At 34.5% G+C, this 27357-nt stretch overlaps 1 protein-coding gene across 1 annotated transcript in view; it reads right to left on the bottom strand.

Moving 5' to 3' along the window:
- LOC106466743 (putative polypeptide N-acetylgalactosaminyltransferase 9) overlaps nt 1–27357 on the bottom strand; it is a 115366-nt gene that overhangs the window by 4629 nt on the left and 83380 nt on the right. Inside the window, exons 4-9 of the mRNA XM_022382044.1 lie at nt 16981–17145; nt 14015–14228; nt 9964–10081; nt 8601–8786; nt 7876–8037; nt 481–591 (exon numbers count right to left, since the gene is read on the bottom strand). Of these exons, the coding sequence (XP_022237752.1) occupies nt 481–591; nt 7876–8037; nt 8601–8786; nt 9964–10081; nt 14015–14228; nt 16981–17145 (956 nt within the window). The remainder of the gene's footprint in view (nt 1–480; nt 592–7875; nt 8038–8600; nt 8787–9963; nt 10082–14014; nt 14229–16980; nt 17146–27357) is intronic.

The raw sequence follows: 27357 nt of genomic DNA, 5'->3' as shown, positions 1-27357 counted from the left end.
AACTCTTGGGCTACTCTTTTACCAATGAATAGTGGGATTGACCGTCACATTATAACGCCCCCAGGGCTGAAAGGGCGAGCATGTTTGGCGGGACGGGGATTAGAACCCCCGAACCTCAGATTGCGAGTCGAGCACCCTAACCACATGGCCATGCCGGGCCTGATCATTAGCTGGATCAAGTGATATGGTCACTTCCATTCCTATCTTATTTGGTTCCTTTTTTTTTTCAAGTTCATTGGTCAGCTCTATATATTTGTTGTATTTAGCGATAATTTTATTTTTCCTAATGCTTGTTAGATTAAGGCTTTCGTCTGTTAGTAAAGATCAACTGTATTTACTAGGGAGTTCTAAGTTTTTACCTCTAAGTTTATCATGATAGTCACCATAACCTACAGTAATGACTTCTTTCTACCACTAAAAAGTTCACGTTTTCCCTAAGATTAGACATAGTGATTAAAGAATAAAAAAATGCATACTCACCTGATTGCCACCCTGTCGATGACAAGGATAGAGACCTACAGGTTTGTAAAGGTCGTCCCTACGGGCAGGGCTGTCAAGGCACGTGGTGGACCCTTCGCCCAAATTGCGTACCTATTGTTCAGATAAAAACAGATCATTTTATTACTGGATGAATACTAACATTATTCAGTACATTTCCGCGAGAGAAAAAAATTGGATTTAAGATAAAGTTGTTAGTTCTGGTATTTCAGCACCTTAGTTGAACTATAGATGGAGGTGACATTCATATTTTATACAAAACAAAACGTTATTTCGAAAACGCATTTTGAAAACTATTTACTTCATCTGGTTATATCAATAGCAGATCCTTAATGAGTCAATCACATAACCTGTCGAAATATCTAGCGTTTCATTGTTGCTGTTTTTTATGTCGTGTACTAAGATTTTGTTTATTTGTTTGTTTAGAATTAAGCACAAAGCTACACAATGGGCTATCTGTGCTCTGCCCACCACGGGTATCGAAACCCGGTTTCTAGCGTTGTAAGTCCACAGTGTACTAAGATAGCTAAGAAACTATCCTGTACTTTATCTGATGATTTTATGTTTATCCTGCATAAATGTACAAAAGAAGAGCTAAAATACGACCAATACTCGAGTTTTATTGAAATTTCCACAAATAAGGCTGATGTTCTCATTAAATTAATTTTTTTTTCGCAATCAGTTTTGTAGTCTTGTATTTTTGGAAAGAGTTTTCTCACAACTGTCGCAAAAAAAAGGTATGACAAAAACTTAGCTAATGAGTTGATTTTTGTATAAAGCCGTATTCTTTAGAAGTTACAGACGATGGTTGGCCATTGTGTAGAGCTCTAGATTTTCGAGATGGTGAGTCGGGCTTAAATCCATGCGATACAATAAAATATTTCCCACACTTTAGACTGTGGGTGCGTTATAAGAGTGACAGTTAGTTCATTAGTGTAGATGGCGGGTGGTATGGTGCTGCTCACTTAATACATTTCCTCTGGTCACTAATTAAAAAATTAAGAACGGCGGCAGATAGCCATAGTATCTTTGCCATGAATACAAAATAGAATACTGAAGTTAAAACGTTAACATACTAAAGCATTTAAACGTGTAGTCAAACGCATCATAAAACTATATAGTGTGCAGGACTATACAACGTTGGCTAACACGTAGTCATATGCATAATAACACCAAAAGAGTGCAGGACTAGAAACAATATGATAGTACAGTCAAACACCGGTACGTCATAGTGCGAGGAACTTTGGAAATCTATTCGAGATGTCAGAGGCTCGGAATAAGCAATCTAGGACCTTGACCTTAGTTTGATTCATCATAATGTAAAGTATAAGATAAAATAAATGTCAAAGTAAACGTACGGAACTGAATTTGCACTTTGACATCAGCCATGTATTCAACATACCAAATTTGGACACATCGATGTTACACATGATTACATGATAGACCAAATATATCGAACGCAGAACACTGTCACTCAGGTACAGTTAGAGGAAAATATGGATCATCCAGAGCATCATGAGAAAGATCTTGAGACACTCTCCTGCAACTGCATATGTACGTTTAGGATTACTGACCGTTGCAAGCGTCATATTCTGGATCATAGAGAATGGGGCGTTTAAAATATATTTCGGTTATTCAGTCGTGTTAGAAGATTAATCTTCATGGCTGTACAATAAACTGTGGAAATGACATGACACCGAAGTCAACTTCATTTACGACGTCATCTGTCTTTGAGCAGTCACGTGACAGTAACTTTCTGGTGTTCTCAAGATGAAGATGCTCAAGCCTGTGTTTAGGTGTCGTATCTTTTTCAGCTCACAAACTGATTAAGCAAAAATAGAATGATTGATGGTTAAACCTAAAGTAGCAAGGAGCAGTAAAAAATTATAAAACATGGAAATGTTGAGGAAAAGAGAAGGGCGAGGAAAACGGCAGGACAGATACAGCAAAGGAAGCACTGAAAAAATGGTTGAATAAACAAGAAGAAATGGCTCGAAACGACCCATTTTCAGTAAGTTAAGTGCAGAAAGAAATTACATGAAAAGGGAAGTCCAGCTGGCTAGAAAGAAGGCGATGATAGGAACATATTGATGTAGTGGCTACTAGTCGAATAAGTCGTCAGTGATGACATGGTACTGAAGGTAACTGTCTAAAGAAATAAGCATAATGTCATTCTGAGGTGTCCACAATCGTCCATCACCGGGAAGCGCCACCTTTTTAGGCAAAAAAGATTAAACAGGAGTGGATGAAACTGGGTTGAGTTAGTTGATCAGTGTATCACTGTTCGCACAATGCTCTTTGGCAGAGAAATTATTCTCGTGTGGTGGCAAGCTAGTTTGGTCATTTTTGTTTTTTTCAAAATTGTTCAACTTTGTTTGTCAGTGACAAAACAAACATGCACTTGTTTTGCTGGATATTCCCGAAGAAGGAAATTGAGCTTTAAAAGCTACACAAGCTGTCCTATGTTGCTTTATATAAATGTGTTTATTTATTTACTTGTTTTTAAGTATAAAGTTATTCAAAGGGGTATCTGCGTTGTGCTCATCATGGGTATCGAAACCGAATTTTAGTGTTATAAGCTCTTAGTTTTAACGCTGAGCTACCGGAGAGAATAATGAGTCTGGTATCTTTTGTTTGTTGTTAAGCGCAAAGCTACACAATAGGCTATGTGTGCTGTGCTGTGAAACCAGATTTTTTAGCTTTATAATTTCTGAAACTTACCTCTGAGCCACTAAAGAACTTTATATAGATACTTCTGAGTGTGATTAGTAGTAATTACAGAATGATTCGTTTCTGAATCTACTATATAAATCAAAGTGTGTGTCCGAGAAAAATACACGGTCGTTTATATATCATATCATATCTGTTCCTTCTATTTTTCCACATTTCTTAATCAATCAGCATAAAACTTGACACGATGATACAGGATGAAATGAGGAAGGTCATGAAGGGGATTGGAGTTGGACCCCCATCTTCTGTATAAATACACGTCAATATGTGTGTGTATCTGTTCCTTATACCTTTCCACATTTCTTGATCAATCAGTATCAAATCTGACGCAGTGACATAGGAAGGTCATGATGGGGGTTGGACCCCCCATGTAATTTCATATTGATAGAATACTTGGTTCTTTTATGTATTTTTATTGCACTTTTAATGGTTATTATGTTAAGAAAAAAACAACAGAAACACGATTTCCTATCCTTTGTTACATACGAAATTTGATTTCACCCGTCCAACGGACGGGTACTTCAGCTAGAATATTTAAAACAGAGTATAATTCGAAAAAGATCGGTTTGAGTAGTGTCATGACGAATTATAGAAAGAGAGTATTTTGGAAAAAAAGAATGTTCTATTATAATTTTTAGTCTCTAGGATGATAAATTTCCGATTGTATTTTGTGATTGCAACAATGTGACTGGCAATATTCATGATAACAGTTTTATAAAGGTTTTGTTTGTTTGTTTGAAGTTAAGCACATAGCTATACAATGGGCTATCTGTGCTCTGCCCACCAGGGGTATCGAAACCCGGTTTCTAGCATTATAAGTCCGCTGACATACCGTTGTGCCACTGGGGGTGGGGGCTTGATAAAGTTATAACGAAGTTCCTCACGTGGCTTTTCAACTTGAAAAAGAAAGGATTCATTGGTTTATTCGAACTGTATTAATTACTGACCTCGAAAAGCGGATGTTCAAATTGCCTTTACAGTATTAGAAACGTTCCAGTTTTTTGTGTTGTTTTCGGTGATTTACCACTTTAGTTTAAATTATTTGAAAATGAAGTTTCTGAGAGACGTACTGCAGGTGGGTGCAATAATATAGAGGGCTGATCACGTTATATTAAAACAATTTTGTCTAACTATGTCGTTACAGTCCTTGTCGCCACATTCAGTCATACTCTGAGAGCCATGCATCTTAACAACAACCATGCAACATAGTTTCCATTGTCAGAGGCTCCGTTGTAAGGCTGTCATGCTCAAATTACATCACTTCTCTCTGCTTTCCTAACCCATGTAGTGTATGAGGACGACAGTTTCCTAGCGCTCATTTCAACATTCTGATCGCACAGAAATCCGGCAACTTGACTGGTATGTTTTCGTATAGAATAGCATGAATACCTATTTCATACTCCAGCTGCTACAAGTATGCAACGGTATAACTGGAAGCCTTATTTTGGTGAATGCATACCCTTTCTTGATTTTATTGCCTAGGGCAAGGCTTTTGTCAATGACTTTTGTGTTCACTGATTTTCCCCTGTTACAAGACGCTATACGTTACTTACTACATTTAGATTACGACAGGTTGCATGTTTCTTTCTGGATGGTTCTGGTGCCCCAAGTTGATTCATATACATTGGCTTTCAAATGCAATTAAAAGTGATGTCCCCCGCCTTCGATCTCAAAACATCTCTATGGTTTTACTGTATGAATATTTTGCGTCAGAATGAGCTGTTAGATACCTTTCCTGAAATAGATCAACTTTCGGCGTTATTAGGCCACCTAAGAAATACCAAATAATGTCAAAATGCAATTTTGATACATTCCATTCCACCGCAACTCTATATTGGCCGTGGTTACCATTAGACTTGGTGATATGTATATTTATTTTTTTAATATAATATACTCAAACGAATTTTTGGATAAACGTCAAGCTAATTCCATGAATGAACAAACAGAGCACATTGCGAAAGTCTACGAGTTTTTAAAGAGTTACACTTTAATTCAGGCTGTGGTTGAGAGATGATATCAGAGACCTGGTTAGCAGAACGTACAGTTGGTAATCCAGTTGTGTATAGAGGAGAAATACCTGAAAATTATTCCTTAAAACAGCTACACTGTGTAGAAGAAACTAACAGCTGTAAAAAAGGAATTGCTACGGTGGTAATCTTGAAAAAAGCTATGCGAAGTTATAAGAAAGTAGTCTCGAAAAGGACTGTAGAAATAGTATACCAGTTGAGTGAATGTATTATTAAGCCTAAAACTACAAAATTGGCTATCTGTACTCTGCCTTCCAGAGAGATCGAACCCCAAATTTTAGAATTATAAGCCCTTAAGTTTAACGCTGAGCCACCAGGGGATAGTTGAGTGAGAAAAGGTAGCCCAAAAAAGGACTACTATCATCGATGTATAGACAGAAAATAACTGAAAAAAGTGTGCATGAATATGAAGAAAAAAGGTGAAAAGAAATTGAAACACCAGAAAGAATTTAGTTCTAAAAATGTTTAGTTTGTTTCAGGTATTTGCGCAAACTACAAAAGGATTATCTACGCTAGCCCTTCCTAATTTTGAACTGATGGACTAGAGGAAAGGTAGCTAATTAACAGCCCCCCTCCGCAAACTCTTGAGTTAATCTTATCAATCGAAATCGTGGGATTTGATCGTCACTATTATAACACACCCGTGACTCCAAAGTGTAAAGCCCGTATTTTTGGCAAGAACATGAACCATAGGCTTTTTAGATCCGTCATTCTACACGTTAACTATTACATCACACCCGGCTCTCCTGAAAAGGGGTGTAAAAAGTGACCGAGAATAGAGAAAAAGTAGCCATGTAAAACGATTACGACGAGATAAGATAGTATAAAGAACGGAACGAATAATAGTGACAGTCCTAAATTGGGATCCTTCAATGAATCACCGAATAGTTTACGGATTTGCAAAGCTAAGGTTCTGTTCCTCGCAGTGAACAGAGCGCAGATAGCTCATTGAATAGCTTTGAGTTAAAGGAAACAAACAAATCTAAAATCGACTATGAAAGCGTAATTGACAAAATCAAAAGAAACGCTCATATACAAAATAGAATAGATTAGATATTCATGAAAATATTGGGAAAAAAGACGAAATAATAAATCATTTAAATACAAACGAAATGCATATTTAAGCAGAAAGCATTATTAATGCTACATAAATGGTATGAAAAGGGGAGTAAAACAACAGTATATGTCTGGAATACCCTCAGTATTACTTTCCTACTTTTCAACCTCCCTCATACGCTGCATGGAGTCTGTCAACGCTAGTGGCTCAGCGGCACGTCCGAGTGCTTATAATGCTTAAAATCGGGTTTCTATGCCCGCGGTGAGTAAAACACAGATAGCTAATTGTGCAGCTTTGTGCTCAACAACAAACAAAATCTATATTTAGTTATTTATAATGAAAGTAACCTAATAATCACAACACGTTAGTATTATTTCAGATGTTCTCAATTTTGGTATTTTATGGTTCATTTTTTTATGCAGGGTAGATTTATTTTTATTTTATTAATAAATCTGAGAATTGTAAACTCTTAAGAATTTTTTTTCTTTAATAAATTTACAAACAAAAAAAAATTTGACACATACATACTGTTCATACTTAACTCTCTTGGTGATAGTTCTGTGACCACTTTTGTTTCTTTACAGAAATTTTATCTTTTTTATTGTAATTGTTTGTTTGTTTGTAATTAAGCACAAAGCTACACAATGGGTTATCTGTGCTCTGCCCACTACGGGTATCAAAACTTGAATTTTAGCGTTGTAAGTCCGTAGACATACCGTTGTACCAACTTTTATTGTAATAGTTTTAAAATTAAAATGTAATTATAAAAAAGCTCCATATTTAGAATTATCATATATTAAAAACTGTTTGTCCTGTGGGAATAAAATTTCATTAGAGGCACACTGAGAATCAGAACTCTATTCAGGAATGTTCGGCCGTTCTACAAGCTGTTTCAAAACTTTATTATAATGCATACATAAATCACTATTCTTGCAAATTAGCATTAATTATATTTGTCTTCTTTCTCTCTTTGAACATCATGAGATTTGTAATTGAATAAAATGTATACACACGTATAAGATATTTCAAAAATGAATGATTAATTCCAGAACCTATGATGTTTGCTGTAGATTCATGTAAGGATGAATTTTATATTCTGATATGAGAATAAAGAAAGCACACCGGAAACCTTTTTAAACACTTTACTACGTCCAGATTTTCTTGAATAAAACTTATGATTCTCAATGTACTTTTAGTAAATGTTAGTTCCGCTAGAACTAGTATTTTTTAAGATATCAACATTTGAAATTTGGGCTTGTTTGTATAAAAACCCTGTATTATTGCTTTAAGTAGTAGCAGTGAATATGGAACCTTCATTCAAATTACATTTAAAAGATACAGCGTTACTAAAAGTGTACATTGCAGAATAATTCCGAAAACAATATTCATTATTAATAGCTTTACATAAAATCAAATATTATACTTTTTGTAATCGTCAAGATTATATTCACTGTTAGTTATTGTCTTTGGAAAGGTGAGTAGCCAGCCATATTCGTATTTATTAACAGTTTATAGTTTACTAGACTGCACGCTGTTCTAATGATATGTACTTTGCCAACTTACCTCTCCAGAAGCAACAGCATCTCCAGGTACAAAGAGTTCTGGATAGACATTTTTAATGTACCAATCAAAACTTTTACATTTTAACTTTTTTCTCAACTTTTTCCTTGAACTTACGTCTCCAAAATCACCCTGCAAATCGAAATGATCACACCCAATACATATCTGTAAGACATACTCACGAAATACAGAAAATAGAATTGGCATTTTTTATCCACTTTTTTTGTTAAAAATGGGCACACATGAAGAATAATGATAATTTTCTTTATATTATTCATTAAACAATAAATAAATAGAAAACTCTAATCAAGCCTCAAAGGAATACTACAAAGTTACCACAAAGAAATACAAATAACAACATTTTTTTAAAAACTAAGAAACCAATGTTAATTGAAAAATTATAGGTGTTCTTGTATAGCAAAAGTCTGGTTGTATTTTACACAATCAAGTTAGAAATGGGGATATTATGATGAGTTTCATCTCACAGAAAGAACTATCAACTTCATCCGTCTAACAATAATAATTTGTAAATTTTAAAAATAGCTTGATAACCACTTTTTTCTTTTACAGTCAAAACGTTCTTTTATTTTGAGCAAGACTGGAATACTGCTACTTTATAGAAGAATACAACAAAAAGAAACAGTAAAAGTTTATAGCTTGTTACGAAAGATACAATATAATATAAAACTGTTTATAGTTCTAAAGTTATTTATAATTTTATTTCTTACCAAGTCGTAGCCTACCCTTTGGTAGTAATACTTAGCATAATCATCTAGCCAGACCTCTGCCAGTCGAATTGTGTTTCTCTTCAGTACGTTTACCCCTGACCTCCATTTGTAGGGGCTTCTTTTCCTAAAGATGTGACCCACATGAGAGCAAGGAACTATTTCTAATGTTCCATGGCACATCCATGTCTGTTATAGAGGAAATGATAAAATAATGATAGAACTATGATAAGAACTCTAACATTATATTAGGTTAAGACTGAAGAATCTGGACGAATATGTGAGACGAATTTTAAATTGATATAGAAAGATGAATCAAACCACTGTGAAAAAGGGGAACGATCTCTACTGGTCTTTCTCCAATAGTATATAATATTTTGAATTAAACAGAAACAGTGTACAATCTCAACTCACTGTAGCGCAACCTATAAAATGAGGCGATTAACACAAGTAGAAAACGATCAAGAATTATGCACACGTGCCAAAAGAAGAACTGGCCTAAATGGAGATAGAACATAATTGCTATTACTTCACACATGTAAAAACATTGAAGAAGAAGATACCATAACTTAAAAACATCTGAAATGTCACACAAATGGGCATAGGAAAGGATCTTTATTGTTATGGCATGCAGGTCAGAAGCTGAGTAGTCTAGATAAGGATAAAGAACGATCTCTATAGTGCTATAACAGATGCCAGAAGTTGGTGTGAACTTGATGGGAGTTAGAAAAAAAAACGATATCTATGGTGCTATAACAGATGCCAGAAGTTGGTGTGAACTTGATGGGAGTTAGAAAAAAAACGATATCTATAGTGATATAACAGATGCCAGAAGTTGGTGTGAACTTGATAGGAGTTAGTAAAGAACGATTTCTATAGTGCTATAACAGATAGATGCTGGAAGATGGTGTAAACTTGATGGGAGCTAGAAAAGAACGATTTCTATAGTGCTATAACAGATAGATGCTAGAAGATGGTGTGAACTTGATGGGAGTTAGAAGTCTTTTTTTTGTAATATCACACATCATAATACGGAGAGATAGAGACGGGTGTAATAAACAGTATCTATTTCAAGATTATGCATGGAAGATGATAAATTAACTCAGATGATAAAGAAGAATTAACTCAAATGATAAAGAAGAATTAACTTAAATGATAAAAAAGAATTAACTTAAAATGATAAAGAAGAATTAACTCAAATGATAAAGAAGAATTAACTTAAATGATAGAGAAGAATTATTATTATAAAAACAAAATTTGTCCTACGACTAGATTTAAATAGTATAAATTGTATATTAAACTATTAATTAGTCCAACTGCAAACTATAAAAAAAATACTTTTTATAACACAATAAAATAAGTGTACCTTAAAAGATAGTTCTAAGTTCTCTCCTCCCCATATGTCAAACCCACTATCATAAGTTCCAAGTGTTTCAAAAAACGTCCTGTCAATAGCAAACAATCCCCCTGCCATTGCTGGAGACCTGTTGATTGATATACAAATAACACGGTCATAAGTAAAACAAATGACAGTTAAAATATCTTAAACTTTATAGAACATTAACAAGAAAAGAAGTTTAGGTATTGGAATAACAGATTTTTAACGTCTTTTTTTTTGCACCTTCATAAATATTTTGTCAAATATTAAATGATATATACAGAGGGTTAATATCACTTTATTTGAAAGATTTGTTCATACTAATGCAGTGGAGCGTCGCTGCAAGTGCAACCCGTGGCGCCATATATTTGTCTCAAGCAACAAATTCCCGACCATCCAACGTGCAAGTATTGTCACGGATAGATACAACATTTCGAATAACAAATATTTTAATGCTCTCCGAGTAAAGTGAAAAATACGACTAAGAAGGATAAAACTAATGCACTTAAACTTGCCATAATTTCTGGTGCCGTTAACAAAAGGTTGCACAATGATTTCAAGTTGACAACTAATTGTATGCCGAAAGTTCATAAACTTCTCACCACACCTTCAAACTAACGGTCAAACTTAGACCATATATCTTGACAGACTTTCTACATATCTTCCACAATACGCCGACAAACATGCTCCCCCTTTCAGCCGTGGGGGCATTATTATGTGACGGTCAATCCCACTTTTCGTTGGTAAAAGAGTAGCCCAAGAGTTGGCGGTGAGTGGTGATGACTATCTACTTTCCCTCTAGACTTACAATGCTAAATTAGGGACGGCTAGCACAGATAACCCTCGTGTAGCTTTGCGCGAAATTCAAAACAAACTAATGTCTGCGGACTTACAATGCTAGAAACCGGGTTTCGATACTCGTGGTGAGCAGAGCACAGATAGCCCATTGTGTAGCTTTGTGCTTAATTTAAAACAAACAAATCAAAGAATCAAAACAAACCCAAACCCAATACGCGGACATCGGCTTCTAATGTCACATTCCAGAATATCAAAGGCACCAAAGTCCATTTGAGCTGCATCAATAATTCGACAGACAAGTGGTTTAATGTAATTGAACAAACCTTGAAATTAACGGTTGTTTTCATGAGAAAAGTGGCCCCCAAAAATTGGAATAACAACAGTTACATTCAACCACATGACTGTGGAGTCCTTGGTGCAACTCAAATGGATTTTGGTGCTCTTGATCTTCTTAAATCGGTATTAAAAACAGATGAAAAGTCTGCCAAGATGTGTGGCCTAAGGTTGACTTCATTATTCTCCAAAGAAACTTGTTACAATGGAAAGTGTAATATCGGAATCAGACAACAGTGCGTGATAATGGCTATCAGAATGAGCACGATAGACGATGGAGGAAGAACTTCCAAGGATAGTACAAAATTTAGACCATTGTTCTTATAAAGTGCGATTAATATTTGCAGAAATCCATTCAGAGTCTACAAATTTGCACTTACAATATCAAAAGATAATTATTTTCCAGATTATTACAATTTGACAGAAGCTATCAATTTAAACATAAATTACATCATACATTTTTAATTATAAAAAAATATATTTTTTAATAACTTGACTTTTTTGCCTTACAATTTTTCTTTGTTTTTAGTGATGGAGGTATTGCTGTGAAATTTCAAATTGTTCTTTAAATATTTGTTATTTCTTTTGACTAATAGCCCTTGTTGCTGGTCCAATTATATTTAGCGTCTCAATTCTAAGTAACAGGTTGACACGTCCAAAAAAACTTCTCGATATAAAACCCACACTTCGTATTTAAAGTAAATAAATTAGATCTCATAAGTCATAATTCCAATTCTTTTAATATTAAAATAATAAAACTAAATAAGAAAGAATGTTTATCAAAATTAAAAATACTCAAACTTTTTGTTTTCGTTCAAAGCATCTTTATAAATATGTTGAAAACTCCAATTGTAAGAATAGCTCAAATTATAAGCCTTAAGCAAAAAAGCTACTACTCGAGACAAATAATTCAGGTCCATAAATTAAAATACATCAACTAAGAACATTATTAAAATGGTTCTGTTTCGGCGACCATGGGTCGTTCTTCCTAAAGTTCTGTCGTTCCCCGGGGGTCAGCTGTAAGTTTACGGACTTACAATGGTAAACTTCGTGGTCTGATTCCCCACTCTGTACACAGTGCAGATAGCCTGTTGTGTAACTTTTTACCAAGAAAGCAAGAATAATTATCCTGTTTCTTCTGTCATAATAAGACATTAACAGCTTCCAATATTTGCACATATGGATAATAGGTTTGCATGTTTGTTATGTTTTTATCCCTGTGTTTGTATGTATGTGTTTGTCAGAAAAAAACCGGCTGAATGAATTTGTACGAAAGTTGTTATTATATTTGAACTATGATCCAACTTAGAAATGATTAGTTTTTGGAAGGTCAAGGTCACAGCAAGGCCTTCATGGGGACAGATTTTTCACACTATTTTTGCTCAATAACTCAGTCAAAAAAGATCGGGTTTTGGTGAAATTTGGTGAACATATGTAGAATATTATTCCTCATTATCCAACCCAAAATGGTCCTTGTCCGTTGATAATGACAGACATACGGACACATTTTCCAATTTTTTGAGGGTCGAATATGATCAACGCTGCACAGGAGAGGTATGCGTTCTACGGAGTGTCACTCTAGTTTGTTTTGTTTTTAAGCATAAAGTTACACAACATTAGTGTTATAAGCCCGCAAGTTTGGCCTTGAGCTCCGAGGGGTAGGGGATGGAGTGAAGGATAACAGACATACAAAAGAAAATTATTTAAAGAGAAAAATATTCATAAAAAGTTATTAAAACATCGATTGAAATATTTGTAAAAAGTCGATTTAGGAATATGCACCAGCTTTTAAGTGTGTGTGTGTGTGTGTGTGGGGGGGGGGGGTCTTTCTCTGAAAAACATTTGAAGATTTTTCTACAACCTTAACATCTTCCTAGTTGATTAACTAATTAGTATTTGCAACATGTTCTGTCCGGACAGAATTTTAGTTGATGATATGAAATATTTACCTCTTAAGATGTACTCGTTTCATCAATATAACATTCTTTACAATTTCAGTAAGGATTTACAAAAACAACATCAACTTCGACTCATTAAACTCATTCGAATATTCTATTGCAAAAGCTGTTAAGCCAACTAATAAAGGAGATAGAACTTTTGTAAGTGTATGGATGACGTCAAAAAAGTAATTGGTCAGAGAGAAATTCCAATTTTATGTTGTTTTTAAAGTAAAGCACAAGTTCGAACCACTGTTGTATAGTTAGTAATACAACTTTTCAGAAGTTGAAGAAGATAATATAATTTGTTTTTTCGAGTAAAAAGGTTGAAAACTATTTTGTAAATACATGAATTATTCAGTATTTCGAAAGTTTTGCTGTTATAATCAGGAATAATATAATGGTAGCAGTTGTACCAAAGGCGAATTGCAGAATGTATGCCCCCTCCCTGTAAATTTTCCCATCGGGCTCCCTTCATATTCGATTTATTATAGCACTATGGGCCCACATTTAGGGTGCCCCCCCCTCCGTAACGCGGGATCTGTTGGGGCAGTTGCTATGTACTTCAGTTGTACCTTTGTTAATGAGAAGGATTGTGATATTTGATTAGAACTCGAGTTGTTACTTTTATAATCAGAGGATGGTCTTTCCGTATTAGGTTTCAGTATGTTCTAATATAGTTTTAACTGTATTAATAAAGAGTTTAACTGCGATGCAGAGAGGAATAAATAACCGAAACATTTCTTATTGTTTTACCTCTTTATTGATAGAATAATAAAGTGAATGTAAAGAAAAAACCCCTTGCCAGTATAGCTAGTTAATGAAAATGGTCTTATAACGTGTACTAAACGTCATTCCAGTTGCAAAAATATAATTTATATCCAGAAATATCAGTCACACAAGGTTTATAATAAATACCATTAGATTAGAGACAAAATTTAAAAAAACAACAACAAAATTGTGAAGTGTACCACACAGGGTCCCATTGGTGCTTGCGGCGTTTTTTCTCTCTATCTGGAATCCCATGCCAGTTAAACTGAAGGTTCCAATCAAATCCACCAACATTCAGACTACTAGAATCTCTGAAGTGATACTCAAATGTATCATCATTGATTACATCAATCACTGGACAAACCACTGTTGTAGAATTTTGTGCAATACGGTCCAACAGGGGCTCCAACCACCCTATAGAGAAACAGGTGAAATACTCTATCATAAACTTATCTTTATAAAAAGTAAGAAAGAAAAAACAATTTTTCATGCGAACAATAATAAATCAGTTGTTTCAAAACATGCAGAAGCTTTAGAAAAACACTTCAGGTATTGTTAGAATTGATGTACAATTGAAAAAAAATATTCACCCATTTTTATAACATTCTACATAAAAATATTTTATTTTATTTAAGAATTACCAAAAAGAGAGGGGGGGGGGGTTCATAAACTTAGTGATACTTATTGAATATATCGTAGGGCATCTAACCTTTCAAATATAAAAATATAACACAAAAATGCATAACTGGAAAAATGAAAGCCTTGAGTTAAACTCAAACTCAAAAATCAACAAGGATGATATATGAAGACCATGATGATCGTATGAGTGGACAATTTCCACTGAATACTCGATCCCCGATCTTGACAGCAGCATCTTGCACGAAGGCTGCTTTCTTCAAAACTATTCTTCTCTGAAGTGTTGAAATAACAAGTTTCAAGTTACATTAACAGTCGATCCTCTTTGTTCAAATCTATAATTTGTTTATAAACTTCCCCTTATCTCCATTGCTGTATGGTCTTTTTCGTTCTCCGTTTTCACGTCTCTATTATGTTAACATTACATCAGTGTTCTTATCATGGCTGTAATTACGTTTTACGAGAACAATGTTAAAGTTTATAGATAAACTGCCAGGAATCGTTTCTCATGGCACAATAAATCCTGACATGGTTAATGTTTCTTTCTTTTTTAATACAGTCAACAGAACGAAAATTGAGCTCTAGCGATTCCGTGTAAGAATTATTTTCTAAACCGAAATACCCATCCAAGTCATCTTATTACACCCTCTACTAAATATTATATTTTTCTAATGATCAAAGTTATGGTCAGTAGAAAAGACCAGCTAACTTTACAATAACCCTTTTAAAAAGTATGTTTCGTGGCGCTTCAAATTACTTTGCCAGTTTTGTACCGAAAGGTATATTTGATTAAAGGTAAAAACTACAAAATAAACTCAGTGAGCTCTTTCTACCGTGGGAATCGAACCACGAATTATAGTGTTATAGACTTTCATGTTTATTGCTGAGCCACCGGGAGACAGAGCGAAGTGATCAATTAAGTTTAAAGTGCTAACCAGACAAGGAGCTAAATGCAAACTCTTACCAAATTTCGCTTGCGTATAATCGTTCATTGCCTAGACAACTTGAACCAACCTCAAGGAAATCTATACCAGTAAAACACGTGACTTATGTATGTTCAAGAAGATAGTAGTTATTTCCTCAGGAACACGTTGTTCTATGATCTCTACTAAAGCCCTATTTTTTGTTCTGTTTCAGAAGTTCGAGCAAATCTATACAAGGGTTAGAGCTGTGCAAGCCATCCATACTTTTGAACTGATAAACTAGATGGAAGGCAGTTAGTCAACAGACCTCATCGTTAACTATTGGTCTTCTATAATCAAATCGTCATGGTTCCAAAGTGAGGAACCCCCCCCTTTTTTTTTTGCGGCAGAAGGTCACTAGCCATGAAACCCTCAGTTTACAGTCGGGTACGCCAACCACTGGACCACGCCCGGTACCACTAAAATTCCAACAGTACAGAAGTATACCAAGGTAATACATTAATTGTAGCTACACATCTTGTGGTGGTTGTACAGAGTTTTAGGTAAAATTACAGGAAAACAGCACTCTCTATTCTAAATGTGAAGCTGCGCATTCAGTAATTATAGGGAATCAAATAATTACAGTTTCATATAAATCCGGTTTAGTTTCAGACAGAATCTGACAATTTGTAAACCTAGTTTGAAGTAGCTCCAACTCCCGATGTTCAGGAGCAGAATATATAATTCGCTTTAATTATATATATATATATATATATATATATGTCAATGTCGGCAATCCTAATTTACTTTGAAATACTAGCTTCTATACAGGAAGTACCATCTTCTAAAGTTTAATTCACAGCAAAATTTCATAGTCATTTAAAACTTAAATTGAATTCAATCTTCTATCTATGGGCTTGTACGTACGTCTTCTTATAAATATTAAATATAATACTGTGGTAACATTTTTAGAATACTCATTAGCTATTAAATTATATAGTAAGTTTAAAAACCACGACAAGAAGAGTGATAGCGCGTGTTCATTTTCGCACACTCACATTGCGGGTATAATACATATTGACATAAATTTATACAGCAATTCACCTCTATATGGATCGCAGAGGATCGAGACGAAACATTTCATTCAGTGTACATATACATTCTCTCTAGATCTAAAAATAACGCTTTATTAGCTCCAAGCTCAAAATTAGTTAAACACAAATAAAATAACGATTATAGTTTTTCTTAAGTCTTAAGAATTTGACGGAAGTAAATTTTTCACAACCTAAGAAAAACTTGTATGAATCCAATCAATATTTATTAGCCTTCCGTTTTTCAACATACAATTCAGAGGACGAAATGGCTATTTAGAGATCTGGATTTTGGAGTTGACGAGCCTTGTTCGAGCCCTGCCATATCACAAAATATTCCCCGCACTTTATGCTGCGAGTTATAAGAGCAATAGTCAATAGGTGGGTGGTAGAGCGCTGCTGACTGGCTGACTTCCTTATGGTCGATAATTCAAAGTTAAGGACGGCGGCAACTAGCTTTAGTAGCTTTGTCATAAATACAATTACTCACATATAATTTCGAATATGAACTAACCAAAAAATAGTCTTAGAACCTACCTTCGGTACATTCACAATGGGAGTCCAGATAAGTCAGGACGGTTGCTGTAGCTACAGACGCTCCTAGAAGCCGAGCTCTGATCAGTCCCTCCCTCCGGCGAGCTCGGACCACTCGGACCTTAGGAAGCCGAGTCACGTAGTCATCTAACTGGCGGAGAAGGTGGGCTGTGAAACATAACCGATAACAAAGATTTAGTTTACAAATGAAATCTAAACAAATATACAGTCAGACAGAAAATACGAGGAATTTACACAGCAAATGTACGGGTAAGTGAACATATCTTCAGTACGATGAAGTAAAGATGTTGTTTTAGCCTGTATATCGTCTACAGCGCATTTAAATTTGTACACTTTTGAGAAGCGTACCAAGACAAGAGCTCACTTATTTTATACAAGGAATTGGTTCAAGAAATCCATCCTCAATGGCCGCATGGAGGAGTCACTTGTTTTAACCATTTGCATCACTATACAGGAATGTGTTGTCTGCCAGTCAGTCAGTAGACACTAAAATGACGTCACATAAGGGACGCTTAACTTTGCAATTTGTACTGTTGTGATGTCAGAAAAATGTGCGCATATCATAAATCACGAGAAGAATTATACACTATTCGATGACGAGGAACCCACTTTGAGACTAATAATGGTTAGATATGGCTTGAATGGGTAATGAAGAAAAACTTTAATATAAATTTAACATAACAGCAAATGTACAACGTTTCGACAAGGTTTTGTCATCTTTAGGTACCCATTTAAGCCGTCTCCAACCATTATTAATTATACACTATGTCGGCTACAACACAGCATGACATATAAAGTTCAAGAACAAGGAATAAAAATATTTGTTATTCTTAATTTTGGTCTTATATTGAAATAGAACACTTTCGGGGACCCTGCGGAAGTACATCTAGTAAAGCAGCTCTAATTTTACCTTAAAGGTGCTGCGATAACCAAATAGTGCACTAATAATGTATTTGAACATTAACATGCGTTTCAAGTGTGAGAACAGAAAGTTGTACAAGAAGAGGTAATGCACGTCCCCACGACCCCAAAGTTCGGAGCACGGTCGTTTGCTGCAACAGGATATGAAGGGTGTTTGCCTTAGTGTAAAGTCACATTGTGCTACCTGCTGTGTCCAGCGCGGGGAATCGAAACCGGAATTCTAGCGTTGTAACAGGATACGAACAACGAACCCTCGAATTCACTGTCGGGCACGCTAACCACTCGGCCACGCTCGACCCATGTATGAATAAAACCAAAATAATTCCTTCAACAAATTCAAAGAAGTGGCAAAGCTAAGGCGTGGTGTTTTTACAAAGAAATGTCGTCAAACTACCTAACAGCTATGAGTTTTTATTTTTCGTACACATATTTATAAGGGTCATTTAGTAATACGACCCATTTACTTTTTATGCATGCGGTACAGGACAATGAGAAAAAAGAAGGCCAGCTTGTTAAGTAGACATAATTCTGAAATGTAACCTCTTCTTTGTTTGGTGGAGGAAATACAAAGTAAAATACCAACTTACTATAATTTCTCCCGTACACCATTTCAAAGCTGATAAGTACATTGAAGCGTATTATTGTAAAATTGAAATATCACAAAATACTGATAAATCTATAAAATGTTCAACGCATTTCGTTAACGACTTAAAATACTCCTTAGGACGAAACATAAACTCAAGTTTTAATATATAATTGGAAGGAAAAAAAAGCTTTGTTTAGTTGGTCCTCCGATGGTTCTTGAGGGATTTATAACCTAAAATTCTGGGGTCGATAATCATGGCAGACACAGTGTACATTGTGTCTTTATATTTCAAACAAACAAACCTACACCGATAAGATAATATTAATTTATAAATATACTGATTCTTTGTGTTCACAAGGAAAGTCTCCTTCAATAACTGTCTGAGACTACGAATTAATGAGTAATGATAGTTTTCATCTTATAACAACTCGCGACTTTTTTTGCACGCGCACAGAGCGAACTTGATTCTCCTGCTAGAAAAGAACATTTTGGTATTTTTGTCGTCGGCGCCCTTTGGCTAAAGCCTACGTACTACGGAATATCTTGGAATAAAATTGTTATGCTTGATTACCAATATGTAGGTGTACTCCTATAGTACTGTACTGTGATATTATGGAATCTGTAAGAAAGTTTACAAAGTTACAAATTACTAGCTTCAGTGTTCAGTTACGTTAGTGATTATTTGTTTGTTTGTAGTTAAGCACAAAGCTACACGAAGGACTATATATGCTGTGCCCACCACGGGTATCGAAACCCGGTTTCTAGCGTTGTAAGTCCACAGACATGCCGCTGTACCACTGTTCGTGATTAAACGAAATAATTTGCTCGTTATTAAGCACAAAGCTACACGAAGGACTATATATGCTGTGCCCACCACGGGTATCGAAACCCGATTTGTAGCAATATAAGTCCGCAGACGTGCCACTGGGGGGCTAAACGAAAGAAAAAAGTTAAAACAGAAATAACTGAAACTGTTAGTTAGATAAATACTGTGTACATGAATGCAAACCAAAATTTAGATTTCCAGAAAATCAATTTTGAATTCTGAATTTTTACTGAAGAAATTGAGAGAAGAGGAAAGTGCATTTTATTATAGAAATGTTTGTTTTCCTTGTTATAGTAATTCATTTAATTATAAACTAAAAAAATTGTTAGAAACAAAAGGAAAACACTTGTTTATCTATCAATATTTCTTGGATACATAAACCTAATCAAGAATGAGTACTTCTTTTAAAAGTTCAGTAACATATCACGACATTTATGTAACAATAATACTTTACACAATCACGACATTTATGTAACAATAAAGTAAAGTATTATTGTTACATAAATGTCGTGATTGTGTAAAGTATTATTGTTACATAAATGTCGTGATTGTGTAAAGTATTATTGTTACATAAATGTCGTGATTGTGTAAAGTAAGACTGATGGCAACTAAATATTTAGAAATTTCAAATGCACATTTCAATCTATATAAATAATTACGAAATATTCTATTAGTGACAAAAAATCGAGAAATCATTTTTACATAAACTCTTTGATATTATTATATTCTTTATACGCACTCCTAGGGTCGACCTGTGGGATGGTAGTAAGTCTAAGGACATATCAACGCTCAAATCCGTGGTTCGATTCCCAACGGTGAACAGAGCAGATAGCCCCATATGGCTTTATTCTAAAACAAACAAACTTATATGTTCTAAAAAATTTATAAGCACGATGAAACAGTATTCTTACTAACTCTCCTTAAACATGTTCGGTATAAAACTTCATTTATTGCCTTTACGAGCTAGAAATTGAGAACCTTGGAGAATATAGAAATATATAATAGCATTTTTATTATTTTATAGTATACAAAAACAGACTACAGCAAGCATATAGAATACATAGTAACTAGGAAACAAGTAGAGATAGCAATTCTAAACTGTGTGTAATGTATTGCTACATAAATGTCGTGATTGTAAACATTCATTAATTGTTAGAAAATCAGTTTAAAAATATCATTACAAGAGTTTACAGTTGGATACAGAGGATACAGTTTACAAGAGGATACAGTTGAGATGCATGTTTAAACCTAATTGTCTCCTAGGTTTTTTTTTGTTTTTTTAGATTTGAGGACAGGATTCTTACTTTAAAATCATCCTTTTTACTTGTCCTTACCCTCAACTATACTGGTTCTACTAAAAATGTTAACGCGAGCGAAAGAACATGCTAACCTAAGTTCCCCTTTTAAGTTAAGTGTACATAAGCATGGCCTTAGAGCATGTGACGTTATTGTTAATTTCAATTGGTTTAAGACTTTAGCTAGGGCCAACGATAAATAAAGCGTCCAAATAAAATTTTATAGAAATGTATTTTTTGTTAAGGGTAATTTTCAATCTTTTTTTTTCATTTTGTAAGTTCGCCTAAAGATAGAGAAAAAGAAACGTACAAAATACGAAAAAGTAGCTAGAAACATTGAAATATTCTATTTAGAGTTTTTTCTATAGTTCTGTGAAAACGATCAGCTCCGTTATTAGCCTCTTTCCAGTCTTCCTTATTTTTATTTTCACGAAATCTCTCAGTGATAAACACAAAAAAAACTAAACAACTCTAAGTTAATATAATAAAAATAAAGTTATGTAGAGTGAATTATGTTATTTGATACAAAACTAGTTTACATAGCAACATGAAGCAATACATATTTTACAGTTATCGATAAATCGACTCCTTACGTTTGATAAAACCAGATTTGAGATCTTGTTTTTATATATTGATAAATGTGACGGTGGGTTCTGAAGTATCTACCGATTGCTACGTCTTCAATGTTTAGTTTTGCGTTTACATAAGGCATTGAAATCTAATCTTATTTTATACATTTATTGCTGAAAAATCCCAGAGAAAAACTGACGTTATGTAGCATAGAAACTCGTTCTTCAAATTTATAAAAAATGAACTTTCAGACATTTCCATCGACTTGTTTGTGCATTACATGTTCGTAAAGTCTTTCAAAAATCATTGCATTTGAACTTCAACACACTCGTGTAGTCGTCTTTCATGAGGAATACACTTAACATGAAATTAAAGTGGTGCGCAATTCTACAGCACAACTCCAAAACATAAAACCACTCAAGTTTAATATACCACTTGAAAACATGTATTTTTGAAGTAATAAGCGATCTTTTCCTTTAAAATACAAAACACGAAGGGCTATCCATATAAAAGTAACAATCTATCTGACCAAATCTGTTGATGTATCAAAAGCAACAGGCGATTGCCAACATGGACGATAACTGATGAAACACCAGTTGTAAAGAGCAACAGTCACAGGAAGATTTTGTATGATCAGTTGGCTGCATATTTAGTCTCATCGTGAAACAAAATGGATAGAAAACTGCAATCAGAATATGATCGGGGTTCAATGTGGACACCAGCAACCAGTGAAAGACAATACTGTGTCAAATAAGCTCTATCACCTGGAATTACGCGGATTAATTTCTGTACAAAAGTCTACCATTAGCCCGAGAAACTAATTTTGTCGCATGCAATATTACAATAATCAAAGATGATCTGGTCAGATGAGCCATCTTTTCTTTCTCTTAGATACACATATGGACAAAGGCTGCCCAAAGAAGGGCACACATTATACATTTGATTTCGGTTGCAGGAGGTACATTTTGTTGGTTTCCACTCAGTCAAACCTTTGCACTGAAAGACAGGAAACTATCTGGTAAACACCAAAACATCGCATAGAAGATCAGATACGGTAAATGCTGGTAAATGGCTGTTCCTGAGAACAATGAATATCCCGTGAGAACGAAGTTTGTATTGCAAGAAAATTTAACAGTTTTCTGTAGAGAAAACAACGTAATATAATATTTCATTTGATAAATGCAAACTAAGGCTTTCTATTGGTTATCAATAATGTAGTATTGAATGTAAGAGAGAACTATTGATAAATCCTGAAAGAGAGGATGTGACAGGTGGATGTAGGAAGAGAGGTCTGATTTTCTATTTGATGGCTATTTAACCAAATGAAATTTGAAGGCTTTGAAAATTATGCTTTGCTTGAGCTATGACAACATTATAATGAGTAATTTAAGTTAAATTTCGTACTTCTTGGAGAGGTGTTAGTTAAATTAGTGAAGAGGGGATGCCTACAGAAAAAAAAGTCACATTTCTCACATTAGGAGAAATTCATGATTTTTAAAAATATTGCCTTATAAAATTAAAACTTAAAACTTATATACTATTAAAATATGGATGATTAGCTATGATTGTATGCTATACTAATTGGTATAACTTGAACAAAAAGTAGTTTAATTAAAGTTTGAATGTAACTTACTAAAAACATCGTGACATGCGCAGTAAAATATGTCAGTGGCGAGAGTGTTAAATCAGGTCACTATTCTTCAACCACCTTAAAAGTTATTATATTTCATGGTTATTAATCCAGTCAAGGTACTCGAGAGAATTTGAAATGGCTACTAAACTGCCTTCAGTGATACATTAAAACTTCCAACTGATGTGTCAGCAGGCTAGAAGTGGATTTTCATGAAGTAGAATTAGTCCACTCACAATATTTACACTTTGCCTTGATGTGACCAGATCTATCAATTGGATTTGTTTGTTTTGTTTTGAATTTCGCGCAAAGCTACACGAGGGCTATCTGCATTAGCCGTCCCTAACTTAGCAGTGCAAGACTAGAGAGAAGGCAGCTAGTCATCACCACCCACCGCCAACTCTTGGGCTACTCTTTTACCAACGAATAGTGGGATTGACCGTCACAATATAACACCCCCATGCCTGAAAGGGCGAGCATGTTTGGTGTGACGGGGATTCGAACCCGCGAACCTCAGATTGGGAGTCGAGCGCCCTAACCATCTGGCCATGCCGGGGCTCAAGAAGGAGAATCGTTTACATTCTTGGTCCCAGCTACTAAGCGTGGCTTATCCAAGCAGTGAAATCTCATTAAGTATTAACATAAAAGTGAGAGGTACTGATTCAACCTTTACTCATCACTCTTTGGTACTTCAGCTACCTTGAAAGGTTCTACCAGCCAATCGCATTGGGCCTCTTCCTTCCAACAAGCACAAATAGCTGTCAGCCTTGATCACAACACATTGAAGTCTTGAGATGAATAAAAACTCAATAAACACAGTTCAGGAAATAAACGCGGGTTTATAGTTTGCTTGACCAATAGAAACCTTACTAATAACTCTTTTCTTCTGTCATTTTGAATAAAAATCTCAATTCATTCGATGATAACTTTGAACTACTATGAGATCTAGTTTAATATTGACCTGAGGAGTTGGTTGCGGATAGTAAGCTGTTAAATCATGTTAATATTATAGGAAAAACAGATTATAACATATCGCTGGAAATGAATTAATCTGATGGTCTACTGATTAAATATGTTCATTATACCTTCATAATAAATTAATGATTCCAGATTGTCGATTGTGTACGGTTGTCCGGTTGGACTTACAACGCTAAGATCCGAGATTAGATTCCCCGTGATGTAAGGAACGCACATTGTGCAGCTTTGCACTAAAACAATAGTAATAACAACCATTATGCTGGTGCATTTTTGATGGATTTATTCATGACTTAATGTTCATGGTGATGTAAAGGAAACAATAGCAATAAAAGACGGTTACGTAGGGGAACAAGCTTTTCCAACTCTTCCTTTTTTTTTACTTAATTTTGTAGAAATTACTAAGGAGGTGACAGTCGAATTATTTCTTGTGAAATGTATGTTTCGATGAAGAAGGCTAGACAATGTTAACGTCCTGTATTAAAACAAAAGTCCCCGAAATTGAACAATGTTAACGTCTTGTATTACACCATAAGTGACTCCGGTGTCTCAGTGGTATGTCTGAGAGTTTTTAACGCTAAAATTCAGATTTCGATACCCACGGTGAACACAGCACAAATAGCCAATTTTGTATTTTGTGCTTAAAAAAGCCTAAATACCCGAACATTCAGCAATGTTAACGTTCTGTATTAAAACAGAAGTACATGTAATCATGAAGAATGTTAACGTCCTGTTTTATATCAGAAGTATCCGGAATCTTGGACAATGTTAACGTCATGTATTAAACCAGAAATACCCGGAACCTTCAACAATGTTAAACGTCATGTATTAAATTAAAAGTACTCGAACTTTTAAGAATATTAGCGTCTTGTATTAAAGCAGAAGTACTTCGAATCTTCAACAATGTTGAACAATGTATTAAATCAGAAGTACCCACTAATTTAAAAATGTTAAACATCCTGTATTAAATCAGAAGTACTTCGAATCTTCAACAATGTTAAACGTCATGTATTAAATCAGAAGAACCCGAACTTTCAACAATGTTCAACGTCCTGTATTAAATCAGAAGAACCCGAACTTTGAACAATGTTAAACGTCATGTATTAAATCAAAAGTACCCGAACTTTTAACAATGTTAGCGTCTTGTATTAAATCAGAAGAACCCGAACTTTCAACAATGTTCAACGTCCTGTATTAAATGATAAGTATCATTAAATCGTCATATCATATCACATTTACTCAAACATTCAGCAAAGGTGATTTCAAGGGTGCTGATCTGTACTATAATGTATGAGAAGGGCGAGAAATTGCATTTCAGTTTTCACAAGGGGGGGGGAGTGAACTTCTTATCATACATATTGATTTCCGACTAAAAAAATGATACGATTGTTATAATTTAATTTTTAAATAACAAAAAGAGTGACCTGAGTGACCTGAATAATGATTTCTGTTGCGTCAATAACTTTGCAGTTCTTTAAAATTATTTTTTTGCCCTTTTTTTTTTAAATCGGACATACAAAGCTAACTGAGCAGTTCGTCCGTTTGAACTGGTCCATTATCTGAAATAAGAAGAGATTCGGAAAGAACATTTTCTGTGTGTTCTCGTGGTTGGTCTTGTAACAGGAACAGCCTATTAGATTCCCAGATTTCTCAGGTTTAGTTTGCAGTATAAATCCATATTTTGAAAAAACAATGTGGTTGTCTAGTTGGAGGGGAGGGGACTTCATGTATTGTACTCCTAATTCAAGGGGTGGAGAAGAATTAATACCCCGTTCTCCCAAGTTAATTTCATAATAACTACAGACTTACTTCAACTTTGATTGATGTTATCATCTTACAACACATCAGACTTACCCAAACTTTGAAGGATGTTATCGTCTTACATCACATCAGACTTACTCGGACTTTTAACACTTTTAATGCCCTACATCATTCCAAACTTACTGCAATTTTTAACGGTTTCAATGTCTTACACCAAACTAGACTTAACAAACTTTCAGTGATGTTAATGTCTTATATCTCAGTAAACTGTATCTGTTATGGATGACCATCTTTTGTTTTCAAATACTTTCGAGCACTAGACGTTATAGCGTCGTAACTTTTATATAATCAACGAAACAAAAGCGAATACTTTCATAACCAGATAGTTATTAAATTGCAGAACAATAAACTGGATATTTAAGGAGCTTTTACGACAAGCATCAGTAAGCTTGCTTACTTGAAAAGTATGCCTGCTAATTAATCATAATTTAAGCTAATTCACAGCTCGTAAGATTGTTGGTGAAATAAAATGACATACTTTTCTTCTTCCGCGAACTCAGAATGTTGAACAGATTTAGTAACTCATTAATAAACATAGTAACAATAGTAGACTTAAGCATACTTCTACGTGATTCTGCAAATGTTACGGAAGAAGCAACCGAGTAGATGTTATATGTATTGTTTAGTTTAAATATATCAACTGTATTCGGACTAATTTCACCAAAACAACTTAATTACAGAGGGCGCTACTTAAAAACGCTTGAAAAATTAAGCATCCATTCATAACATTGCAATACTTGCACATTTAAACAAAATGAAAGATATTCAAAATATAAAATGCGCTTTGAATACCAAGAGGTGTCGAAAAGTGTAAACAAATAATAAAGTCAAAGTTCTCAATTAGAAATATTCGCATACAAGCTTTTTAACACCTACATAATTAAAAGGCTTGGTTTGTTTGTTTAAAGTTAAGCACAAAGCTACACAATGGGCTATCTGTACTTTACCCATCACGGATATCGAAACCCAGTTTCTAGCGTTGTAATTCCGTAGGCATTCCGCTAATATGTTGGGGGGGGGCCTATTAGAAGGCAAAAATATCAAAGGAAGAATGCTTTATTTTGTTCTACCAAAGGGCGCTATAGCATAAAAGGTGTTTTCTATAACCGGTTATTGGTTGGATCTGTACACGTTGATTTTGAAACATTTTGGCAAGAAAAATTGAAAAAAATTGTTTTTGACTATCAGGGGCCATTACTTATCAAAATATAATCAATAGAAATACTGTTCGCAAGAATCATATTATTGTTCAAGAATAAAGATATTCTAGAGAGATTGGCATTTTAGTTGATAAATACAAAAGCCATTAGCAAGTTCTAAAATTCTCATTCTTAAAAATTTCAATACATCAGTATTAACATACAGAAGTTAAAATAAAATTCACAACTTTTAACTGTTGTAGGTACACTGATATCCAGATTTGTTACACAGAGAATAATTAGAACATGGAAAGCAAAGGAGAAACAAACGAATAAATAAACAATATCTTCATTCACAAGTGTTACTTGTAGTGAATTTTACTTAACGGCAGGCTTAGAACGCTTTGTTCTGTCTTTAACTGGTTGCTGAAATAAAGACCTGTATTTTCAACGACAGCAAGAATTATGACCAAGGTGAAGACGAATGAGTGGATACCCAACGTTTATAGTTAGAGCAAAACTTTAGTACGGTAGCCCACAAATCATACATACATACAACATAAACAAACGAAAAATCAAGGAATCCATCTTAATTG

This window comes from Limulus polyphemus, unplaced genomic scaffold (genome assembly GCF_000517525.1).
Source record: "Limulus polyphemus unplaced genomic scaffold, Limulus_polyphemus-2.1.2 Scaffold0, whole genome shotgun sequence".
In the NCBI taxonomy this organism is placed as follows: Eukaryota; Metazoa; Arthropoda; class Merostomata; order Xiphosura; family Limulidae; genus Limulus; species Limulus polyphemus.
Note: the sequence above shows the minus strand (reverse complement) of the source record. Positions and strands in the feature narration are given on the sequence as shown.